The sequence below is a fragment of the Artemia sp. Qi Xiang Cuo genome, chromosome 8, assembly GCF_049724085.1.
Source record: "Artemia sp. Qi Xiang Cuo chromosome 8, ASM4972408v1, whole genome shotgun sequence".
Classification (NCBI taxonomy): domain Eukaryota; kingdom Metazoa; phylum Arthropoda; class Branchiopoda; order Anostraca; family Artemiidae; genus Artemia; species Artemia sp. Qi Xiang Cuo.
Window position 1 is genome coordinate 55,489,649 of NC_142801.1, and position 22,951 is coordinate 55,512,599.

Genomic DNA, 22,951 nt, shown 5'->3' on the forward strand with positions numbered 1-22,951 from the left:
ATTACTCAAGGCAATTTTCGACATAACACCTTTAAATTAGGTGTTGTTTTCTTAGACTACACTGCCTTTCTAAGACTAACAAACAGACTTTCAAATGGGGATAAATCCATTTATTTAGACAATGAAAAAACAGGTCCCTAAGTCCAGATAGTTCGGTCACATATACAGCGACCGTCTTCAGTAGAAATACTAAAATAATAAAATTGAAACTAGCATATTTATATGCAACAAAATAAATAACTTTTCGGGTCATTCACAGAATAATCCGGAATTCGTAATTTTGTGAATGACCCAAAATGTTATTTATCTTGTTTTATATAAATATGCTAGTTTCAGTTTTATTATTTTAGTATTTCTATTGAAGACGGTCGTATGTGTGATCAAAATATCTGGACTTTTGTACCTGTTTTTTTTTTGTTTGTTTTTTTTCACTGTATAAATAAATAGATTTATCTCCATCTGAAAGTTTATTTGTTCGTACTTAGGATAAAAGTATGTTATAGGCCTTTTAATGGAGCTAAGCTTGAAAAAAAAACTTCAATTGTATTACCCTCAGCTATGAATAAGACGTTAACACAAAAAGTTCATTTTATTCTGTTAAAATCCTATACAAGACGACATTATTGCTTCTATCGGAACCGTACTTCAGCTTTACTGTAGTTTAGCACACTTTAGAACATTTTGTTAATGCTATTTTCTTGTATGTTTTAGTTGTTTATTTATTTTTTTCTTTTTCCGTTGATACAGAATTATCCTTTAAACACTTAATTTATTGTATAAATACTTTAAATTCATCCTATACAGACTTTATTTTTGAATTCTCCAATAGGGAGAAAAAACAATTGTAAACATTCCCCCCCCCTAACACAAGACCAGTTGAGTCCCGATTCTTCATTTCCAATTATAAAAATCACACCTAATTCTTAAGTTCCAAGTATTCTAATTCTTAATTTCACTTTTCTCTGTCTCAATTCTCTAATTTAATTAATTTCTTTGTTTTTCTAGAAAAAAGTATCGAGCAAAAAAGACTGAACAATCACAGCAGTAATTTCGTAATGTCATTACGTTTTTTTTATTACATCAACTCGACAAAAAACCCCTTGAATAACGGCAAATCCATGCGTTTTTTAACGGTATGAGGCAATTTTTCTAAAAAACAAAGCATTTTTATGAAGGGGTACATTTCTGTTCCAGTCGAATTTGTACTGGAACAAAAATACTATAACCTGTTATTTTCAAAGGATAATACAAAAATTCGGTAAATCTGAACAAGACTGCCAACAGAATTATTCGAGGTACAATGTCTTGGTTGATCCGGAGGGTGGTGGCATATCCAGCGTTTCCTTATTCAAAGGACAGTGGCTCATTATTCATCCATTATTAAGCCACCCACTTTAAACACCCACTACAAAAAAAGAGAATAATCTACTAAACCACCTTGAAAGTTTTACTGAAAACAAAAAGTGAAATGTAAAAAAAAGTTGGATTTCACAATTTGCCCTTCTTTTTACTTCGTACCTTGGCAATAAAATAACTTTGTCTTTCTTTTCACAAGGCTCACCTATCATAAGGATACCGTATTTACCATAATAAGGTAGGCACAACACTATGCCTGGGTCAGGAATTTAAAACGCTAAAACTCGTAAAGGCTAGTGGTATTTCTCTAATGAGGCCAGGGTGATAGTGAGCACTTTAGATTAACTTGTTTGATTTGAGGTGCTTTTTGTTGTTGGGTTTATTTTTGTTGTTGGGCCATATTTAAAAATTACAATTTTGCATGTTCATGAATTTTTTCGTTTGGTTAACTGTGTTTGGGTGCACTGTCTTTCCTAGATGTTTGGATTAGTGCGTAAGGTCAAAACCTCCTTAAGTGCATATCTAATTAAATCACCAATCTAGAAAAACAGTTTTTTTTCACCAAATTATTACTTTTCATACATTATATAATTTGCACCGAATGCAAAAAATTTACGCTAATATAATTGTTTTTATAAGCTAAATATACACAAACATGGTTTTGCAAAATTATATATAAATAAACTCACTGTACATTCCCTACTCCTTTCTCAAGTGTTTTGACGAGATGTTGCTGCACTTTACTATTCAGTTGGACATGATACGATGGAAAACACGTGAGTATGGGAAACACCAAACTCAAAAATTTGTACCTATTGAAATCAGGTGGTGCATTTCTGATCACAGACGGCGTTATGTTGGTACTACCTGGAACCTGAAAAACGTAGCCTTTCAATCTCGTGAGATTATCTGAACACCGATATTACACATTTATCTAAAAGTCCCATCTAACCCTTATTGAGTTAGGAGCAAAATGGCACAGACGTTCTTATTCTTAAAGGACAATAGGCCTAATCTAAGATTCAACATTCATTTATTTAGAAAAGCTTTCACAGTAGTAGCAAGAGCCTCAAATAAATAACGCTATCTCTTGCAACAAAAAAGAAAAAAAAAACTAAGCATGATTGCATAAGCGGAATAAAATAATTGCTGAATCGATTCGTTCTGCATCTTATTGGTTCGAACTTGTGTCGAGTATTGGCCTTGGAGGGCAATAAGAGGAGGCAACAACATACTGTGTTTTTCACTAGCGAGGAACGACTGTCCAAATTTGCACATGAGATGGAATCTCCTTTCTCTCAGCGTTGGTATTTTCAACGTTGCAATAACAGTCACATACGTGTCATATTTGGGGCTCAGTATGATTTTTGTCGCAAGTTTTTGAACAGCCTCGAGATCGTCACATAAGTAGTCCTCTACATCTAGGACATGCAATTTGATCTTAACATAGCCATGGGAGCAACTATGACTCTCTTAATTTTTTTTTAACCATTCGTATAAACCTTCTTCCTAACATATTACCACAAGAACGATCCTAGCTATTGTCCAAATTTGAACGAGAAATTGGTGAGGGGAAAGGAAGTTTATAAGTGTTATCATTAACCTTGTTGAGTAACCTTTTTCGAATTGTTTGCTCTGTGGTATCTCCGTAGCTCTGGAATAAACATAATTACCTAAGAAAGATGAGTAATGATCAACAATACCGTTACTGGTTTATTGGGCCACTCACGGTCCCCCAACTCGGAACTTGTACTTAAATATTCATGTCTCAAAGACACAAACATGTGCTACTGATTGAGGACTCCTCTGTCACACCTCTTAATGAGGTTTCTCAAACGTCTTAAAGTTCTCCTAGGTTTCATGTCAACGTGACGTGCTCCTAGGCTCCACCTAATAAAGAGCGTAAAAATATACTCAAGAGCGCAGGCTTCAGTTCGTCTCCTAATAAAAAGAAACAATTTAGTAATCCAGAAAGAGCCGATTATAAAAAGTAAGTGACTACTAGTTCTACTTATTATAGAGGTGAATTTCTGTAAAGTTTTCTTTGAATGTTTCTTTCTTAATGAGTGGAAAAAACTAATATTTTGTAACTAAAGACACTAATTAAAAGAGGATTCTAATACTTGCGTATATAAATTTAATTAATTTCCTAGGGCATGTGGCATACAGAGCATTCAGGAATTCAAGCATTTTTCTTGCATAGATTTTGCTACCGATTTTCTTGCTACCAATCAAAGTATAACAAAACAATACCTCGCTACATGTCTTACAGTCTTGGGAAAAGCGGAACTAACTTTTTCTTCTTCCATGAGAGTTTTGTTTGAGTTTTGTACGAGTATAAACAAGACTTTTATAAGTTCTGAGATAAACAGCCCTTGTACAAACAACCCTTGTACTGTAAATTGTAAAACAAAAAAGTTATAAGACAAACAACCGTTGTACAAATGACTTTTTTTATTAGCAATAAAAAGCTGAAACATCCCATTTTTTGCCCTGCTGGAAATCGTGTAACAAATAAGTTATCATACAAACAACCCTTGTACAAACAACTTTTTATTAATAATTTTTTGTAACTTGCACTTTTTCTGTCGAATGCATCGACAGTTATTCTTTATTTTACCACTTGTTTTTATCAACTTTTGTAAAAAGGCCAACCTATAACCTGCAGGCTATTCCACCAAGAAAAGAAATAAAAACAAAAGTCTACCTATTTCGGAAATTTTTTATTTGAATTGGAAGAAAAAATTAGACATTCAAATGAAATCCAGAACTCTGTTCTGCTGGGTAATGCTGTATTCAGTGTCACTAGCAGTCGCATTGTGGAATAAATCTCTTGCTTTCATAGAAGAAAAATTTCTCGTAATGAACAGTTTGGTTGTTGGCAAAAAAGACATGTTACGCTGAACCTTGTAAGATTTCCTAAGTCTCTCCTCCGAATTTGTATCATCAGGATATCTACTTGAAGGATTGTCAGTTTTCCACGAACTCAACAAAACTTGATGAGAAAGAAGAGGGAGTGTACTAGTTACAGCTTTCGGGGGATCATAAACAAATCCAACCTCAGTGAGTGGGAACAAAATTTGATGAAAAATAAGAACTACCGTACTCACTTTACCTTTTGGGTGTCGAGCAAAATTAAATCTCTATGGAAGGAGGAAAAAGGTATCGCTAAATTTCGGAGGATGACAAACGAAACCGACCTCAGTGAGTGGGAACAAAGGAAGTTTGCCATACATTCTTGTTATCAAGACATATACCAGAAAGAACAGTTATATATAAGACAAACTTTATTTGCAGTCTGAGTTAGTGTTTTACTAGCGTGTTTTGCATTCAAGATATAATTCAATATCAGTGGAAATAGGGAGTTAGTAGTAAGAAGACCTAACGCCTTAGTTTACCCTGAAAGGATCAGAGCCTGACATCACCTCTGTACGGAAGTACAAAGGGTGGAATAAATTCTAGTACCGGGACATCTACAAGAAAGAATTGCCAAATTTCAACCAAATTTGCATAGAGAAAGTATGAAAATTGTGTCTTTCGGGTATCCGCATTCGATCTCACCACTATGGCAGAAGAGACTTCGTAAATCCATGTCAACATCTAAGAGATCGGTTTATAAGACCTCAACGATGTTTTCAAGGAGTAGAACTAATCCGTGTTGAATGGAGAAAGGGGCCTATATCTGTTTGTCATAAGGACAGTTATCAGTTGCCAGATTCATCAAAACTACGAGAAAAGTGAGAGCTAACTTGGACATCATACATTTTAAGGTAAAAGACCCCGTTCGACCCCTGCACGAAGACGGGTCCCTAAATTCTTCTTATTAGGACATGTACAAGGATAAGCTGTCTGATCTCAAGCGGATTTCATGTAAGGTAACAGCTACTGTCTTAGTTACACTTTCCGAAGTTTTGAAACATATCCAACCTCCTTCGGGTCCCTAAATTATAGTTACCAGGATATCTACCAAAACCATTGTCGGGTCTCAATCAAATTTTGAGAAGAGTGACAGTTATTGTTCAAGTTATACTGTTTTAGCTGTTAAGACCAACTCTCGACCTCCTTGTGGGATAAAAGGAAGGGTGGACAATAAATACGTCTTATAAGCATATCCGATCAGGACACGGACTTCCGACGCACTTGGTGGAAAGTAAGAAATGCTGTCAGAACTTCTTTGAGTTATGTCGTATTAGGGTCTGCACTTGATCTGACCATAGTGGGGGTTAGCGTAGGGGTTCCAAAATCTCCTGTCATCTCCCCTATTATTACCTCCGCTCGTATTTGCTGTGGGTATCCACCCAAACATGGCCAAACCTTACAATTCTGCTGATAGTAGGACTAATTTATAGTAATCAACATCCTTCTGAGAGGATCTCAATTAAAAGCGCTATTGATTAGCAGCTTGGGTTTTCTGATAGGGGTTCAAGCTCGATCCGGTTGTATTATAGCCTCACCCAATAGAAGCAAGAACTATATAAGCTTTTAGCTATTGTTTCAATTTGTTTATGTGCTACTAGTAGACTATTTCGCAGATTGTTTTAAATTGCGAAAAATCGTGTGGGGCCATTAAAAAGACAATTAAAACAGAAGCTGTGCTCAAAAAATTCCTTAAAAAAAGTCTTTAGTGTTTCAGGTTTGCCGTTGCTTCCTGCACACATAATTGGGGTCGCCTAACTCCACGTCAAACGACTAGCTTGAAACAGAGGTTACAGTTTATTACATTAAGACAAAGTCTAAACAAAGAGAGGGAAAAAATCTTAAGATGAAGAAACAAAAGGGACTACAGCCAGTAGAAGACCTCACTTTTGGTCATATTTGGTCACCTTTGGTCATAGTTGCTCTTGGTCATGACCAAGAGTGAGGTTCAACCCACTAGACTCTGTCTTATGAAATATATTAATCAAAAAAACTTTTTCCACAAAATAAGTTTTTCAAAGAAAAGCAAAGAACTCCATTAAACAAAAAATGAGCAAAAATCAAATCACATAATCTGCCAAGTGTGAAACTACCACAAATCAGCATCGATAAATAAATGAAACCCAAAACGAACAGAAATTACAATAAATAACCTGGAAATTTGACTCACTTTCGACTATTAAAAAGGGCAATTTCAATTTCCAAACAAATGAGCCCTTTTTGAAATTTTTACAACAACTTTCCATATAAACCTTATATGCCCCCAGGGCATAACTTACCACCCTTGCACTGAGGGGGTTATCATCCTTAAATACCTAATTTCCAGAACTTTTGACTACGTTGAACAAAATGGATATCTCAAAATTTTGATTGGATGTGTTTGGGGAAATGGTGGGAGTGAGAGGGGTGTAAGTTGCCCTTCAATCATTTTCGAATATTAAAAGGGCACTAGACCTTTAAATTTTCAATTGAATGAGCTCTTTTTGATGTTTTTAAGACATCGCTTTCTACAAAAACCTTCATGCTCCCAGGGCATAACTTAAACCCTCGCCCTGAGGGTTGTGGGGGGGGGGATGGGTTGTCATCCTTAAAGACCTAATTTCCAAAACTTTCAACTGCTTTGAATAAAATGGCTATCTAAAAATTTTGATTGGATGTGTTTGGGGAAAAGGTAGGCGTGAGAGGAGGGTTAGTTGCCATCAAATCCCTTTCGACTATTAAATAGAACTAGCCCTTTGAATTTCCAATCGAATGAGCCCTTTTTCAAGTTTTTACGACAAAGATTTCAATAAATACCTTATATGCCCCCAGGGCATAACTCAAAACCCTTGCCCTGAAGACTGTGGGGGGAGTGTCCTGCTTCTAAGTTCTGCTTTTCTGATCTTCTAACTGCGGAAAACAAAATAACAATCTAAATATTTTTGGGAGATGTATTTGGAGACATGGTGGGCTTGGAGAGGGTGTTACTTACCCTCCAATCACCTTTGACTATTAAAAAGCCATTTCATTTATTGAAATAACCATTTCAATTTCCTATCGAATGAGCCCTTTTTGAAGTTTCTACGACAACGCGTTCTATATAAACCTTACATGCCCCCAGGGCATAACTTACAACCCTTGCCCTAAGGACTGTGGGGGAGTGTCCTCCTCAAAAAAATAATTTCTATCTGGAAATCAACAACACTAAACAAATTGGCTATCTAAAAATTTTGATTGGATGTGTTTGGGAAAAAGGTGGGCGAGAGAGGGGGTAGGGCACTAGACCTTTGAAGTTCCAGTCGAATGAGCCCTTTTTCAAGTTTCTACGACAAAGATTTCAATAAAAACTTATATGCCCCCAGGGCATAACTTATAACCCTTACTCTGAATTCTATGATGGGGGGGGGGTTTCCTACTCAAAAGTATAAGTTCCTGAAACTTAAACTGCGTGGAACAAAACGGCTATCTCAAGATTTTGATTGGATGTGTTTGGGGAAATGGTGGGCGTGGAAGAGGTGTTAGTTGCCTTCCAATTACTTTCGACTATTAAAAAGGGCACTAGCCATTTCAATTTCTAACCCAACGAGCCATTTCAATTTCAACCTTTTTGAAGTTTCTACGACAACGCGTTCTATAAAAACCTTATATGCCCCCAGGGCAGAACTTACAACCCTTGCCCTAAGGGCTGTGAGAGGGCTGTCATCCTCAAAGACATATTTTACAGACCTTAAAACTACATTGAATCAAATGGTTATCTCAAAATTTTGATTGGATATGCTAGGGGAAATGGTGAGTGTGAGAGGGGGGGTTACTTACCGTCCGATCACCTCTAATTTTAAAAAAGGGTACTAGCCCTTTGAACTTCCAATCGAACAAACCCTTTTTGAAATCTTTATAACCGCATTTTCTATAAAAACCTTATATACCCCCAGGGCATAACTACAACCCTTGCCCAAGAGGCTATGGGGAGGTGGCCTCATCAAAAGCATAATGTCTATCTGCAAAAAAACTACACTGAACAAATGGTTATATTAAAATTTTGACTGTATATGTTTGTGGAAAGGATGGGTATGAAAGGGTTATTAGTTGCCTTACGATCACTTTTGATTATTAAAAAGGGCACTAGCCAGTCCAATTTACAATTGAATGGGCTATTTTTGAAGTTTCTACGACAACTTCGTCGATACGAAGTGCACTGGTCTAAGACCAAGAAATAAACAATACATTGTGCCTACATCGTTCTTTACTTAGGCAGCGCTATTGCGCTGCCTATGATAACGCTGAACTGGCCAGCCATGACAGAAACAAAGAGAAAAAAAAATCTCAAAAAGAAGGAATCAAAGGGAACTACAGCCAGTACAAGGAAAAGACGAACTAAGACGACGCGGAACAGAGTAGGGTGACTCACCATTTGGTCACATCGTTTGCCAACATCGTTCTTATATGCCCTCATGGCATAACTTAAAACACTTGCCCCGAGAGTTGTGGGGGAGTGTCCTCCTCAAAAACATATTTTCTCTCTTGAATTCAACCACGCTGAACAAAATGGCTATCTCAAAATTTCTATTGGATGTGTTTAGGGGAACGATGGACGCGGGGGGGGGGGAGTGGGGGGCTAGTTGCCCTCCAATCACTTTCGACTATTAAAAAGGGCAATAGAGCTTTGGATTTCCAATCGAATGAGCCTTTTTTGAAGTTTCTACGACAACGCCTTCTATAAAAGCCTTGCTGTGGAGAGTGTCCTCCTCTAAAACATAATTTCTATCTGGAAATCAGCTACGCTGAACAAAATGGCTATCTAGAAATTTTGATTGGATGTTTTTGGGAACTAGTGGGCGTAGAAGGGGTGTTAGTTGCCTTCCAATCACTTTCGACTATTAAAAAGGGCACAAACCACTCCAATTTCCAATCGAATGAGGCCTTTTCGAACTTTCTACGACAACTCCTTTGATACGCAGTGCCCTGGTCTAAGACCAAGAAATAAACAATACATTGTGCCCACATCGTTCTTTACTTAGGCAGCGCTATTGCGCTGCCTATGATAACGCTGAACTGGCCAGCCATGACAGAAACAAAGAGAAAAAAAAATCTCAAAAAGAAGGAATCAAAGGGAACTACAGCCAGTACAAGGAAAAGACGAACTAAGACGACGCGGAACAGAGTAAGGTGACTCACCATTTGGTCATCTTTGGTCAAAAGCTACAAAAGCAACTATGGTCATAGTTGTTTTTGACATTTAAAAGGCCTTTGACACCGGGGTCTAATTTTAATTCTAAGTACGCTCATACTACGCCCCTTAAGGTACCAGAATTCACTCTCCTTCAATGTCATTTTCTGCTTCTTTAAGCAAGCAGGTATTTAGGATTCAACAATGGAGATATTCTTTTCTTTGTACAGGCTGTACCCTGTCTATTGTAAAATGTTTTTCCCTACCTTTTGCCACGATGGATAAATAAATACAAATGTTTTAAATTAAAATAAGTTAAAGATTCAAAATTAAGCAAAAGGGGAGGGATTAAATATAGAACACTTGGAGTCTAAGATAACTTACAAGGCTCAAGCAAAGACAAAGAAAGAATTTTTTCACAGTTAAAACAACTAACTAAAAACTATTAACTTAACTAATTAATTAGTTGATTAGGTGAAATTAATAAACTAATTAAAATAAATTATATTAAAGATCAATTTTATTAAATATCCTTAAATTCAGTTCATAATATCTATTTTGTACACTACATGCAGAGCTAAACTATTACAATATAAAATAAAATGTGAAATACATGTAATAATGTAATAAAGGAAACCAGTCAACAAATCCTGAATACTGGCTGATTTATTGAAATGGAAAAATAAGGGACTGGATAAAAGGGTATTTTGGGATCCTTAACTTGGGTGTAATGGGTATTAGAAACAGACCTCCGGTGCCAAAGTCCATTCAAATGTCGTAGCAGCCAAGGGCCTATCCTGGATTCTTGGCGGTTTCAGAACCAAACTAAAAAAAAAAACGAATCAAAAGTTGTTTATAAGCATTTTTGTTACGTTTTTACGAGTCGGACAAAGATTTGGGGGGTGGGGGGTGATCCCGGTACCCTCCCCCCTTCCTGAATACGGCCTTGGAATCCACTATGGTCCATGATCTCAATTGAGTAACAGCGCGTTATTTTGATGATGTTCCACACCCCCCATCACTTAAAAGCATCTTTATAAACCCATAGTCCAAATAATGAAAGCTGTAATCTTAGCATTTTAAAATAACACAATAAAATAAAAAAAAGATTCAGTACCAAATGACAAAATAAGAAAAACGCTTTATGTTATGGGAGCGAACATATGTTCTAGATTTAAAAACAAGTAGAAAATTTCATAATAGAGCTAAAGAGTTTATTTGACTTCAAAAGGAGGGGGGGTCAGATTCCGGAAACCCATAGGTCCATGAGATTTACCAAGTTAAAGACAAGATAAAGACAAACTACGGCACTGAAAAAGCTATTAAAACATTATATCTCTCAAAATTCAGTTTAAAATATCTAGTTTGGACTGTCTCTTTACTAAATAAAATAGATCGCCAGCGATTAAGGTAAAATTTCACAAAAAAAGACAAAATCTAAAAAAAAATTAACGAGATTTTTTTTAGCTTTGAAAACTCTCATTTATATTCGATTTTTTTGTGGAATTAATAAAAAAAAGAAAAGAAAAGCAATTCCTTACCAACTGACATAGTTTGGAGCATACTTCGCCAATATTATTTGTGTTTTTGGACAAAATGAGAGATTTATTGCTTAGTATTTTTGGAACTTCTCTCAGAAGAAGACCCAAGATTTTCCATTCTGAAAAGAAAAGGAAACTACTTAAGCCGCAATCACACTTGCGCTTAGTCAGACATCAATTTATAGCCATCATCACTTTGAACCAATTAAGACTAGTTATGAAAGAGGAAGCAAGTCGTCATTGCAGGGCTGTCACCAAAAAATTCGGAAAAACCCAGCTTTTTACTTTCAGGTAGGCTAACCTGATAAAAAACAGACAACGTAGATGAAAACTGACTTGAGAAGGTGCTTTCTACCCCCCCCCCCAAAAAAAAAAAAAAATCAATACGTCAAAAGACATTAGCCCACAGCTTTTAGCTTAGCTTCAGAGAAAGGTGTCATTCCTTCTCCTACATTTACTTGCAAAATTACAAAAATACGAAAAATGATCGTTAGTAATGTTTGTGAAAAATTACTGCTTCTTCTTTGATTTATTCGGTAACCAGAAAAATCATTAAGGGAACAGAATCAGTCAGAAATGACGAAAAAGGAAAGAAATAAGGGTAAGCAATCCTAGCATTGAATCTTAAAGAGAAAAAGAGAAAAGACAAAAAGAAATCACACACGTCTTTCCTGACCGAAAACACAAAATTTCGGCCTATTTGAAACAGTGACTAAAAACCGAAAATTTTACTTTTCTGGCTTTCCTTAAGATTTCTGACTGTAATAAATTGGATCAACTATATAAAATTATCAATAGTCCCTTAGTCCTTTGAAACGAAACATTTATATCCAATAAAAATAATAAAGGAAGTCCTTGTGTAAGGGCACAAGAAACGGAACATTGGCATTAAATAAAGACAAACACCGGAAAAATTCTCAGAAAAAATACTGACGTCAGAGCCCAAAATTACGGTTGGGGAATAACGCGTAAAAGTTGGGAGCAAGAGTAAAAGAGCGGCTTTAGCACTTGCTAGTTGTAAATTTACTTTTACCGGTACTTTGGGACGGACCAGCTGGCTTTGATTGCAAGTGTTAATTATTAGTTGTTAATGTTTGTCTGTCTGTAAGCCTTTAGTCGAGCCATATTCTAGTTGCATTCCTTAGGCCAATAAATATAGTCAAGAAATAACCTAGTTTTTCCTCATTCAAGACTCAGCAGTCTTCGCCTATTTGTAACATTCCTAGTTGACCCCTTGCTAGCTTCTGAGAAAGAGATTTTGCAGTTTGCAGCTAAGGCTGGGACGATGGAATCACCCTTGAAAGACTGTGCCATAAAAAGATTATAACTTGACCATTTTTTTTTTACTTGGCCGAATTTTTTTTTTTTTTGAAAATCTGCCTTTGCAGCAGCCTGTGATTGGTAAACAATGTTTATACCTAGACATTGATGTCTAGATAAGCATAGACGTCATTCGGACTTTACGTCATTTATTTTAGGCGTAAAAATTAATTTTTTTTTTTTTTTTTTTTTTTTTTTTTTTTTTACATGGATCAAAGTCAGGTTAACTTAGAAACATAAATGGCAATGCATAAAGATAGCCTAATTTACCATCCCTAATAGATGAAATTTAGTATCAAATTGTAAGCAAGTTTGATAGTTTTGATAAGACACGTGATGACCAAAAGAATATTCTCATGTACTGATTTTTTTCTAGAGAGAGAAAAGAGATAGAGAGAATAGAAGAAGGTGACGGAGACAAAAAGAGATAGAAGGGAAGCAGAGAGAGGGTGATGAAGAGAACCAGTTACTTTTGATTTTTGAGCAGTCTTTGTTCGAAGTTCGTAAGTAACATTTGCACATTTAGCTTTTTTTTTCTTTTCTTTTTTTTTTAACCTGAGAAACAATAATAATATGTATTTATCTGTAAACACAGAGGGAAATTAGAGAGATCGAGAGAGAGAAAGATATCGATAGAGCGGGGGAGGGGGGGGGGGGAGCAAAGCAGAGAAACGGGAAGAGCGAGCAAAGGAGAGAGACTGGCTGAAAAAATCTAAATATATTAAAAAGAGAAAAGAAACTACCTCTTTCGACTAAGAGACCCTTGATGACAGTGAAGCAAGTATCAGTTAGTGAGACATAAGTAATATTTGACGGTTGATTAGGCCCTGGCGTGATTCGGGGAGTATCCTTCACTGGTGCTTGTGAGTCAAGGCTAGAGTCTTCACCGAATTTATGGTCAACGAGCAAATAAGGACTATATTTCTGTTCATGAGCCAAGCCAATACGGTAGAGTGAATCAGCTCGTAGTTGCAGAAAGGTGTCGAATATCTAAAAGAGAATTATAAAGTACAACCTTGACATAATCATTCATAATGAATTGATGAATGTGCTGTAATTTTGGTGGCAACATCTTTAATGACAAAATTCATATTTTGGTTTTTGGCCAAATTTTAGTGTTACGTTTGATTTTATTACAATTTATCTTTTTCATTATACATTTTGTCTTTATTTTAGCTTTTTTTTATTTCATTTTATTTATATCTCATTTCATGTTTTAATAGGGGTGGGGAACTTTTCTTAGGAGGGTTACGATAAAAAATGTCATTGGTAAAGTTGGTTGCATACATTAGATATACTTTGCTTAATGTTTACAACAAAATAGGAATCACCAACAATACACAACCATGTACTATTCATCCGACATTTACATTGTATATTTCAAAATTCAAAATGAAACAATTTCTAAGTCGGTAATAATAATTTAGAATGCCCAATTATTGTCAACTATCATAATGATTGTTATGACATTGGGCGCATTTAACTTGAAAGTCCGACCATAAAGCATAATTATAGTAAATAAGGAGTATGTAAGTATTTACACTTCTAGACAACGTTTTTGGACTGACACAACAAGCACTGGTAAAACAGTTGTTAGCAGTCCTTTCTTCATTTTATTTTAATCTTTATTTGATTTTGCGATTTTTCGTCATTTAATTTAAATTTTAGTTTGTGCAGTCACTATATTTTAGGCTTTTAGTTTTAAGTTTTTATGAGGGTTTACTTCATTTTACTTATTTATTTTTATTTTCTTTCATATAATAGTTTTGGTTTATAGACGACTAATGAAAAATTCAAAAATTCAAAACGGAAAATTAAGATTGAAAAAATCACGCTGAGACAATTTCAAAGATAGCAATAATATTTCACGACCTGAGAGCGAAATCGTCCTACAGCTCAAAAACTCTACCCGATACCCGATGCGGTTTTAGATTTCGAACGCTCCTTTTCAAACACTCTAGAGTCCAATTGATAAAACCATATCGGCCTAATTCTTTCTTCGGCTGTTGATGACAGTGAAATCAAATTAACGGGATACGATAATTTTGCTCAAATGATAATTTCACCGCCAGGAAAAGTGCTACCGTTTTGATTAGGATAAAACTGAAATTTTCTGCTGCTAAGCAGCCGAGGATCGTGCGGAATCCCCATATACATCATTAAAAAAGCAGGAAAAAATAGACAAAATGGCAGAAGATCTCCAAAATGTTGGTTTGTTACGGAATAGGATAATTTCGCTCTCAGGTTGCAATTTTGGGTTTCTCAGGTAGGGGTTGCGATGAGACATAGCTTTTGTCAACTATCTTAACAAATGTTACGAAACACAAACAAAAAATCTGCCTCTTATAAGGCGCTACAGCTGCTATGCCACAGGTCTACCAGACTGACAAACAGAAATACTGGTCAAATGTTGCTACCGATATGAAAAACGCTGCCTCACGTAATTATATACAGAAGCTGGACTAGTTACTTGGGGAGTGCACCGGCAAAAAGAAGCAAATTAGCGTTCTCTCTATGAAGGCAACTGATGGAATATTTCTTACGAGTAGTAAAGACCGACTCAAGAGATGGCAAACTCCCTTGCAAGAGCTCCTGAAGCCTGACCACCCAAGCCCTCACACCCAACATTTTGGATCTAGTCGGAACCCTCCAGATGACGGGGCCTATGAGGGAGTTTGCACTGACTCGCCCAGCAGGGAAGAGATTACACAAGCAATAAAACGATTGAGTAACCACAAAAGCCCAGAAATAGGCAAAATTTCGGCTGAGCTCCTAAAATCGCTCCCTGACTTGGCAGTGGATGAGCTGCACAGCTTAGTTGCAGATGTCTGGGAGACCAAACACATTCCTGACGAGTGGAAAACGTCCATTATTATCCCAATCATAGGCAGCGCAACCGCGCTGCCTAAGTAAAGAACGATGTTGGCACAAGGTATTATTATTATTATATTTTTTTTAGACCAGGGCACTTTGCATCGAAGGAGTTGTCGTAGAAACTTCAAAAAAGACTCATTCAATTGGAAATTGGAGTGGCTTGTGCCTTTTTTAATAGTCGAAAGTGATTGGAAGACGACTAACACCCCTTCCACGCGCACCATTTCCCCAAAAGCATCCAATCAAAATTTTGAGATAGCCATTTTGTTCAGCGTACTTGATTTCCGGATAAAAAAATATGTTTTTGAGGGAGACACTCCCCCACAACCCTCAGGGCAAGGGTTGCAATTTATGCCCTGGGGCATATAAGATTTTTATAGAAAGCATTATCGTAGAAACTTCAAAAAGAACTCATTTGATTGGAAATTCAAAGGGCTAGTGCCCTTTTTAATAGTCGGAAATGATTAAGGGGCAACTAACCCCCCTCTGACGCCAACCTTTTCCCCAAACACATTCAAACAAAATTTTGAGCTAGCCATTTTGTTCAACGTAGTTGAAATTTCTTAAAACTAGGTCTTTGAGGATGACAACCCCCCACAGCCCTCAGGGGAAGGGTTATAGGTTATGCCCTGGGGGCATATAAGGTTTTCAAAGAAAGCGCTGTCGTAGAAACTTCATAATGGGCTCATTCGGTTGGAAATTAAAAGGGCTAGTGCCCTTTTTAATAGTCGAAAGTAATTAGAAGGACACTAACACCGCCTTCCACGCCCACCATTTCCCCAAACACATCTAATCAAAATTTTTAGATAGCCATTTTGTTCAATGTAGTTGAAATTCTTGTAAATTTTATCTTTGAGCAGGAAACTCCCCCCACAGTCTTCAGGGCAAGCGTTATAAGTTATGCCCTGGAGGTATATAAGGTTTTTATTGAAAGCTTTGTCGTAGAAACTTCAAAAAGGACTCATTCGATTGAAAACTCAAAGGGCTAGTGCTCTTTTTAATAGTCGAAAGTGATTGGAGGGCAACTAACCCCCCTCACACGCCCACTTTTTCCCTAAACACATCCAATCAAAATTTAGAGATAGCTGTTTTGTCCCATGTAGTTGAACGTTTTGGAAATTATGTCTTTAAGGGTGACAACCCCACCCCACAGCCCTCAGGGCAAGGGTTGTAAGTTATACCCTGGGGGCATATAAGGGTTTTATAGAAAGCGTTGTCGTAGAAACTTAAAAAAGGGCTTACTCGATTGGAAATTGAAATTGCTAGTGCCCTTTTTAATAGTCGAAAGTAATTGGAGGGCAACTAACCCCCCTCTTACGCCCACCATTTCCCCAAAAGCACAATAAAAAATTTTGGGATAGCCATTTTTTTCAACGTAGTTGAAAGTTCTGGAAATTAGGTCTATGCGGATGAAACCCCCCCCCAAAGCCCTCAGGGCAAGGGTGGTAAGTTATGCCCTGGGGGCATATGAAGTTTTTATAGAAGGAGTTGTCGTAGAAATTTCAAAAAGGGCCCATTCTAATGGAAATTGAAAGGGCTAGACCCCTTTTTAATAGTCAAAAGGGATTGAAGAACAACTAACCCCCCTTTCACGACCACCATTTCCCCAAACATATACAATCAAAATTTTGAGATATTCATTTTTTTCAACGTAGTTGAAAACTCTGGAAATACTGTCTTTTAAGATGACCCCCCCCCCCCCCCCACAGCCAACAAGGCAAGGGTTTTAAATTATGCCCTGGGGGCATATATGGTTCTTATAGAAAGCATTGTCGTAGAAACTTCAAAAAAGGCTCATTTAGTTATAGTGAATTTGATTTGATTAGATCGAAAGGGATTTTAGGGCCACTAACCCCCTCTCACGCCCGTCATGTTCCCGGACCCATCCAATCCAGATTTAGATATAAAAAATTCGATTAACGTTGATGAAAGGCCCAAACATTATTTATGGAAAGGTGACAAACCCCCGAGAGGCCCCAGGGCAAAAGTTGTAAGTTATACCCTGGGTGCATAAAGGTTTTTATAGATAGCGTTGTCGTAGACACTTTAAAAGAGGCTCACTCAGTTGGAAATTGAGAGGGCTAGTGCCCTTTTTAAGTCGAAAGAAGCGTTATCGTAGACACTTCAAAGGGGCTCATTCAATTCGAAATTGAGAGGGCTAGTGCCCTTTTTAAGTCGAAAGCGATTGGAGGGTAACTAACCCCCCTCTCATGCTCATCATTTCCCAAAAAACATCCCGTCAAAATTTTCAGATAGCCATTTTGTTCAATGTAGTTGAAAGTTCTGAAAATTAGGTCTTTGAGGATGACACTCCTTCCAGAGCTCTAAGATCTAAGGTTGTAAGTTATGCTCTGGGAGCATATAAGATTTTTATTGAAAAATGTGTCATAAAAACTTGAAAAAGGGCTCATTCGATTGGAAATTCAAAGGGAGTGCCCTTTTAAATAGTCGAAAGTGATTGGAGGAAAACTAACCCCCCTCTCACGCCCACCATTTCCCCAAACACATCCAATCAAAATTTTGAGATAGCCATTTTTTCAACGTAGTTGAAAGTTTTGGAAATTAGGTCTTGAATGAAGATTACAACCCCCCCCCCAACCCCCCCAGCCCTCAAGGCAAGGATTGTAAGTTATGCCCGGGGGCATATAAGGTTTTTAAAGAAAGCGTTGTTGTAGAAACTTCAAAAGGGCTCATTCGATTGGAAATTGAAAGGGCTAGTACCCTTTTTAATAGTCGAAAATGATTGAAGGGCAACTAACCCCCCTCTAACACCCACCATTTTCCCAAACACATTCAATCAAAATTTTGAGATGGCCATTTTGTTTAACGTAGTTTCAAGTTATGGAAATTAGACCTTTGAGGACGACAACCCCCCCCCCTCCCCACAACCATCAGGGCAAGGGTTGTGAGTTATGCCCTCGGGGCATATAAGGTTTTTATTATTGGGAATTGAGAGGGCTAGTGCCCTTATTAATAGTGAAAAGCAATCGGAAGGCGAATGTCCCCCCCCGCATACTTATCATTTCCCCAAACATTTCCAATCAACATTTTGATATAGCAATTTTGTTGAACGTAGTTGAAGGGTCCAGAAATTATGTTTTCAGTATGACAACCCCCCACAGCCCTCAGGGCTAAGGTCACCCTAGTTATGCCCTAGGGGTATATAATTTCATATAGAAAGTGTTGTCGTAAAATCTTAAAATAGGGCTCATTCGATTGGAAATTGAGAGGGATATTGTCATTTTCAATTGTCGAAAGTAATCAGAAGGAGAATCCACTCCCACACCTATCATTTCTCTAAACAGTCCCGATCAATATTTTGATATGGCCATTTTGTTTAACGTAGTTGAAAGGTCTGGAAATTATGTCTTTGAGGATGACACCCCCCCCCCCCATAGCCCTCAGTACAAGGGTCGTAATTATGCCTTTGGGGTATTTAACGTTTTTATAGAAATTTTTGTCGTAGAAGCTTCAAAAAGGGCTCATTTGATTGGAAATTGAGAGGACCAGTGCTTTTTTTAGTAGGAAAGTGATCAGAGGGCCAATTTCTCCCTCCACGCCTATCATTTCCGCACACACTTCCAATCAAAATTTCTATATAGCCATTTTGTTAAGCCATTAAGCCATATATTTTGTTATAGCCATTTTGTTGGATTGGTAATCAGATGCTCTAGTGCCCTTTTTAAGAGTCAGAGTAATCAGAGGGCAGATACCCTCCCCCCCCCCCCTTACACACACGTCATATTGTCCCGAAATGCGTCAAATAGAAATTTTGAGATAGCCATTCTATTCAAAATAGTCTAAATATCATATAACAAGGCTTTTGGGGCTGAAACAAACCCCAGAGATTAGGGGTAAGGGTTGTAAGTTATGCCCAGGAGGTATTAAAGGTTTTTATGGAAGGGATGGTTGTTTAATTTCAGAAGAGGCTCAGTCTTTCTCCCTGAAAAATACTATGTCAACATAAAACGAACAGAAATTAACCAAAAAAAACTTTTTGCAAAAAATAATTTTTTCAAAAAAAAAAAAAAATTAAGAACTCCATTAAACCAAAAATGAACAAAAATAAAATTAAATAATCTACCGGGCATACCACAAATCAGTATTAATAAATAAATGAAACCCAAAACAAACAAAAATTAAAATAAGTCAAACTAAAACGAGCAGAAATTAATCTGAATAGGCTTCTAAACCCCATGCTTTCTAAAAGCTAGAAAATTATTTGTACTCTACTGAAAAAAATCTTTTAAACGTTTTCACTTTTATAACTTTAAGAAATGAAAATTAATTAAGATTTTAAGGAATAAATATCAGCATATGTATATTAAGCTGCTAATGGACTTTTTTTTAGTAAATTCATTTGAATTTTTTCAGTAAAGTACAAATTATATTCTGGATTTTAGAAAGCATAGGGTTTAAAACCCTGCTCAGATTAATTTCTGCTCGTTTTGAGTTTGACTTGTTTTAATTTCTGGTTTTTTTTTTGTGTTTCAAAAAGTTTTTTGATTAATATTCAAAAAGGGTGACTGTTCAGAATGTCAAAATTATCGAGAAATATCCCTGATTCCAGCTGCTGCAAAACTATTTGCAACTGTTTTGTTGAATAGATTCAGAGACAGGAGAAATTCACGAACAAGACCCAGCCAAGAAGTTTTCAGGCCGGGCATGGGCTGCTGTCACCAGATTTTTAGTCTACGGCAGATTAATCGAATATTGTTTCAAACATCAGCAAGAAACGACTCACATATTCATAGAGTTTACCACGGCCTTTAACTCGGTACATTGCGACGCTATCTGGGAAGCTATGCGGCAAGACGGCGTACCTGAAAAGATAATCAGGTTACTCAAAGCCTACTATGCTGGAACGAAGGCCAGAGTCAGAGCCAATGGTGAAGCTTGGGACCTACTTCTGATCGAAGAAGGTGCCCGCCAAGGCTGCGTTCTTTCGCTAGTATTGTTCAATTCTATTATCGACTGGATTCTGAAAGTTCTCGATAAGTATCAGGGTGTCGCAGTAAGCCCTTTTTTCTCAGACAAAGACCTAGATTATGCTGACGATGTTGACATTCTGGCTCAAACTGTCGCTGAGGCACAATCAATGCTCAATGACGTCTCCAAGAGGGCTCGAATAAGCGGCCTCCATATCAGCCTTGAGAAAACCAAGACTATGCGTACCGGCTTGGACCACAGACCGATCACTTTGAAGGGAACCCAAATCGAGGACGTCCATCAGTTCAAATACCCAACAGGAGAAACCGCAAATGAAATCCAAAGCCACATCTCATCCGCATGGAGTGTCTTTCTAAAGCTGCGTAAATCGCTGTGGAAGCGAAGTGAGATATTACTATGGACAAAACTTTGAGTTTACGACGCCATGATCTTTTCCGTCTTCCTCTGCTGATGTGAAAATTGGTCGTTAAAAGCCTCAGAGATCCTGAACCTGAATTTATTTCATCACAAGTGCCTGCGCTACATATTAAGACTCCATACATATTACACCACTACATATTACAGACAGAATCTCAAACAAAGAAATTAGAAGGTGTAGTGATCGCTCAATTGTATCTGAGGCGGTTAAACAAAGAAGACTGAGATGGTTTGGCCACACAACGCGTAGACCAGACAACAGTGTAAGCAAGAATTGCCTCAAATGCCTACCACTTTCATCTTGGAAGAAGAGAGTAGGAGGACAGAAGAAAACCTGGCTTCCCACTGTTAAAGCCGACCTGGAGCCAATTGCTGGCTTCCGCAAGTACGGCAGACGCTGGGACCGTCACTGGCTTAATATCGTGGAGCCGGCTGCTACTGATCGAGATGTTTGGAAGAAAACTTATCGTCGTCTGCTGGATGCCACGATGAGCCTCGATTCGGCTTGAACATACTTCAAGTAGAAGTAATTACAAATAATCTGATAACAAAGTATAATTGTAATAAAAGGGATATATGTAACTGTTCAAATTTTCGGAAAAAGATTAGTAACTGGGACAAGCACGTTCCATTGGTAAAACCAAAACTACATTGGTAAAACTAAAATTGGTAATTAGCCGCCGGGGCCTCAATTAGTTATAAGGAAAGCGTCAAAGAGAGAAGGACAGAACATTTTGAGAATGTATTAAGCAGCGATAAGGTTATAGGTTAATGATATAAATATATCTATATCATAAATGATACAGAGAAGAATAAAAAGTCCTTGACGTTTTTGAACATAAGGAAGATTTACTTTCCGAAGAAGAGTTAGACAGTACTAAAAGGGTAAAAAACAATATGTCCCCAAGTGCTGTTAGTGTGGTAAATGAGTTTTTTAAAAACGGTGGTTGTTAATTGGGAGTGTGATGACAGTGGCCAAGGATTGTTCTGAAACGGGGGCGATTCGGATGACGAAGAAGCATTTGCTAGATGATTTCCAGAGAAACTGCTATGGAGTCTTTTGTGTACCCGACTGACTGACTGTGTCTGCAACAGTAGGCTTTAGGAAAAATGTGGTTTTACCCCCTTTCTAGGACTATAAAGAGAGAAAGGCTAAGATGGCTAGGCCACGTTTAGAGGATGAGGGATCACAGATTGTCTAAGATTGTTCTTTTCGGCCATCAATCTAGGGCCAAATGAAAAGCAGGTTATTCCTGAATCAGGTGGGAATACGTCGTAATTAAGGACTTAAAGAACACTACGACTTCTCGGGAGGGGGTAAATAGTGAGGCTTTGAACAGACTGGGAGACTTAACTAGCTCTATAAATAACTTTGATTGGCTGAAATCAGTGCTAACTAAATCTCGGCATTAGTAAAATATCATTGTGAATGAGCCTCAAACCAAAGCTATTCGTAATTTTGAAATTCCCGTTGAGTGGAAATACAGTTAAAAAGGATATACTCGGAAAAATTAACAGAACCATACACATAATTATAATCCAATCAAAATCTATAACGGTGCCTAAATTTTCAAAAAAAACGACAATTTATTTGTCTGCAGGCCGCGTAATATGCTTTTTCTGGCCACATGTGGCTAGCAGGCCTAAGGTTGCCCACCCTTGGTCTATAATTTTCTTTCATACCAATCGTTCTAGAAGCGGGCAAAAGAAAATAAATTATATAGAAAGTAGATGAGAGAGAAAAAAAAAATGTGATTTTGGGCGTAAGGAAGGGGGCAGCAGCTCCCCCCTCCTTGAGCTTTAAATTTACGCTATATATTAACGAGAACTTTTCGTAAGCTGGAATTTTTCTGTTGGATATTCACTCGTAGATGGTTGAAAAAGCTGAAAATAAATAGAGATTTCCAAATATTGTTTCTGATACTGATATTTACGTTTCGATATTCAATATTGATTTTGTTCCGATATATAGATAGGAGACTGGCCCACGATCGGCAGGTTTTGACTTTTTTTTAATTCTTCAGGAATTGATTCAAGCGATAGGAAGTTGTCGAGTATGCCAAAGCAAAGGTTCTCATTCTCATTCGCCATGCTCTTCCAGCGCTGTGGAAAGGGTTGCCTTCATTGTAGAAAAATGAGTTAGATAGGACTGATTTCCGTTGCCAGTTGAGACGTCATTGCCTGTATGAGTATGAGTTAGGAGTATCCATACAAGCCCAGAATACTGGGCTTCGAACTTTTTTTGTATATATTAATTATGTAATAAAGATCTTCATTATTAAAAAAAAATTACCATCCTTGAAAAAGACAATTGGAAATACTCCACCACTGTTCCACTTGGATCCCTCTCTATCCAAGTGGTTAAAAGTGCCGCATCTGGGCCTCCCCGGTACTGGTTCGGCTGTCTCTGGCTTACGTTCGGACATGTGAC

The 22,951-nt window shown here is 37.3% G+C and overlaps 1 protein-coding gene across 1 annotated transcript in view; it reads right to left on the reverse strand.

Annotated features, from left to right (window-relative positions):
* gig (TSC complex subunit tuberin) overlaps positions 1-22,951 on the reverse strand; it is a 236,097-nt gene that overhangs the window by 132,054 nt on the left and 81,092 nt on the right. The window contains exons 11-13 of the mRNA XM_089093612.1: positions 13,023-13,269; positions 10,960-11,078; positions 2,046-2,230 (exon numbers count right to left, since the gene is read on the reverse strand). Of these exons, the coding sequence (XP_088949738.1) occupies positions 2,046-2,230; positions 10,960-11,078; positions 13,023-13,269 (551 nt within the window). The remainder of the gene's footprint in view (positions 1-2,045; positions 2,231-10,959; positions 11,079-13,022; positions 13,270-22,951) is intronic.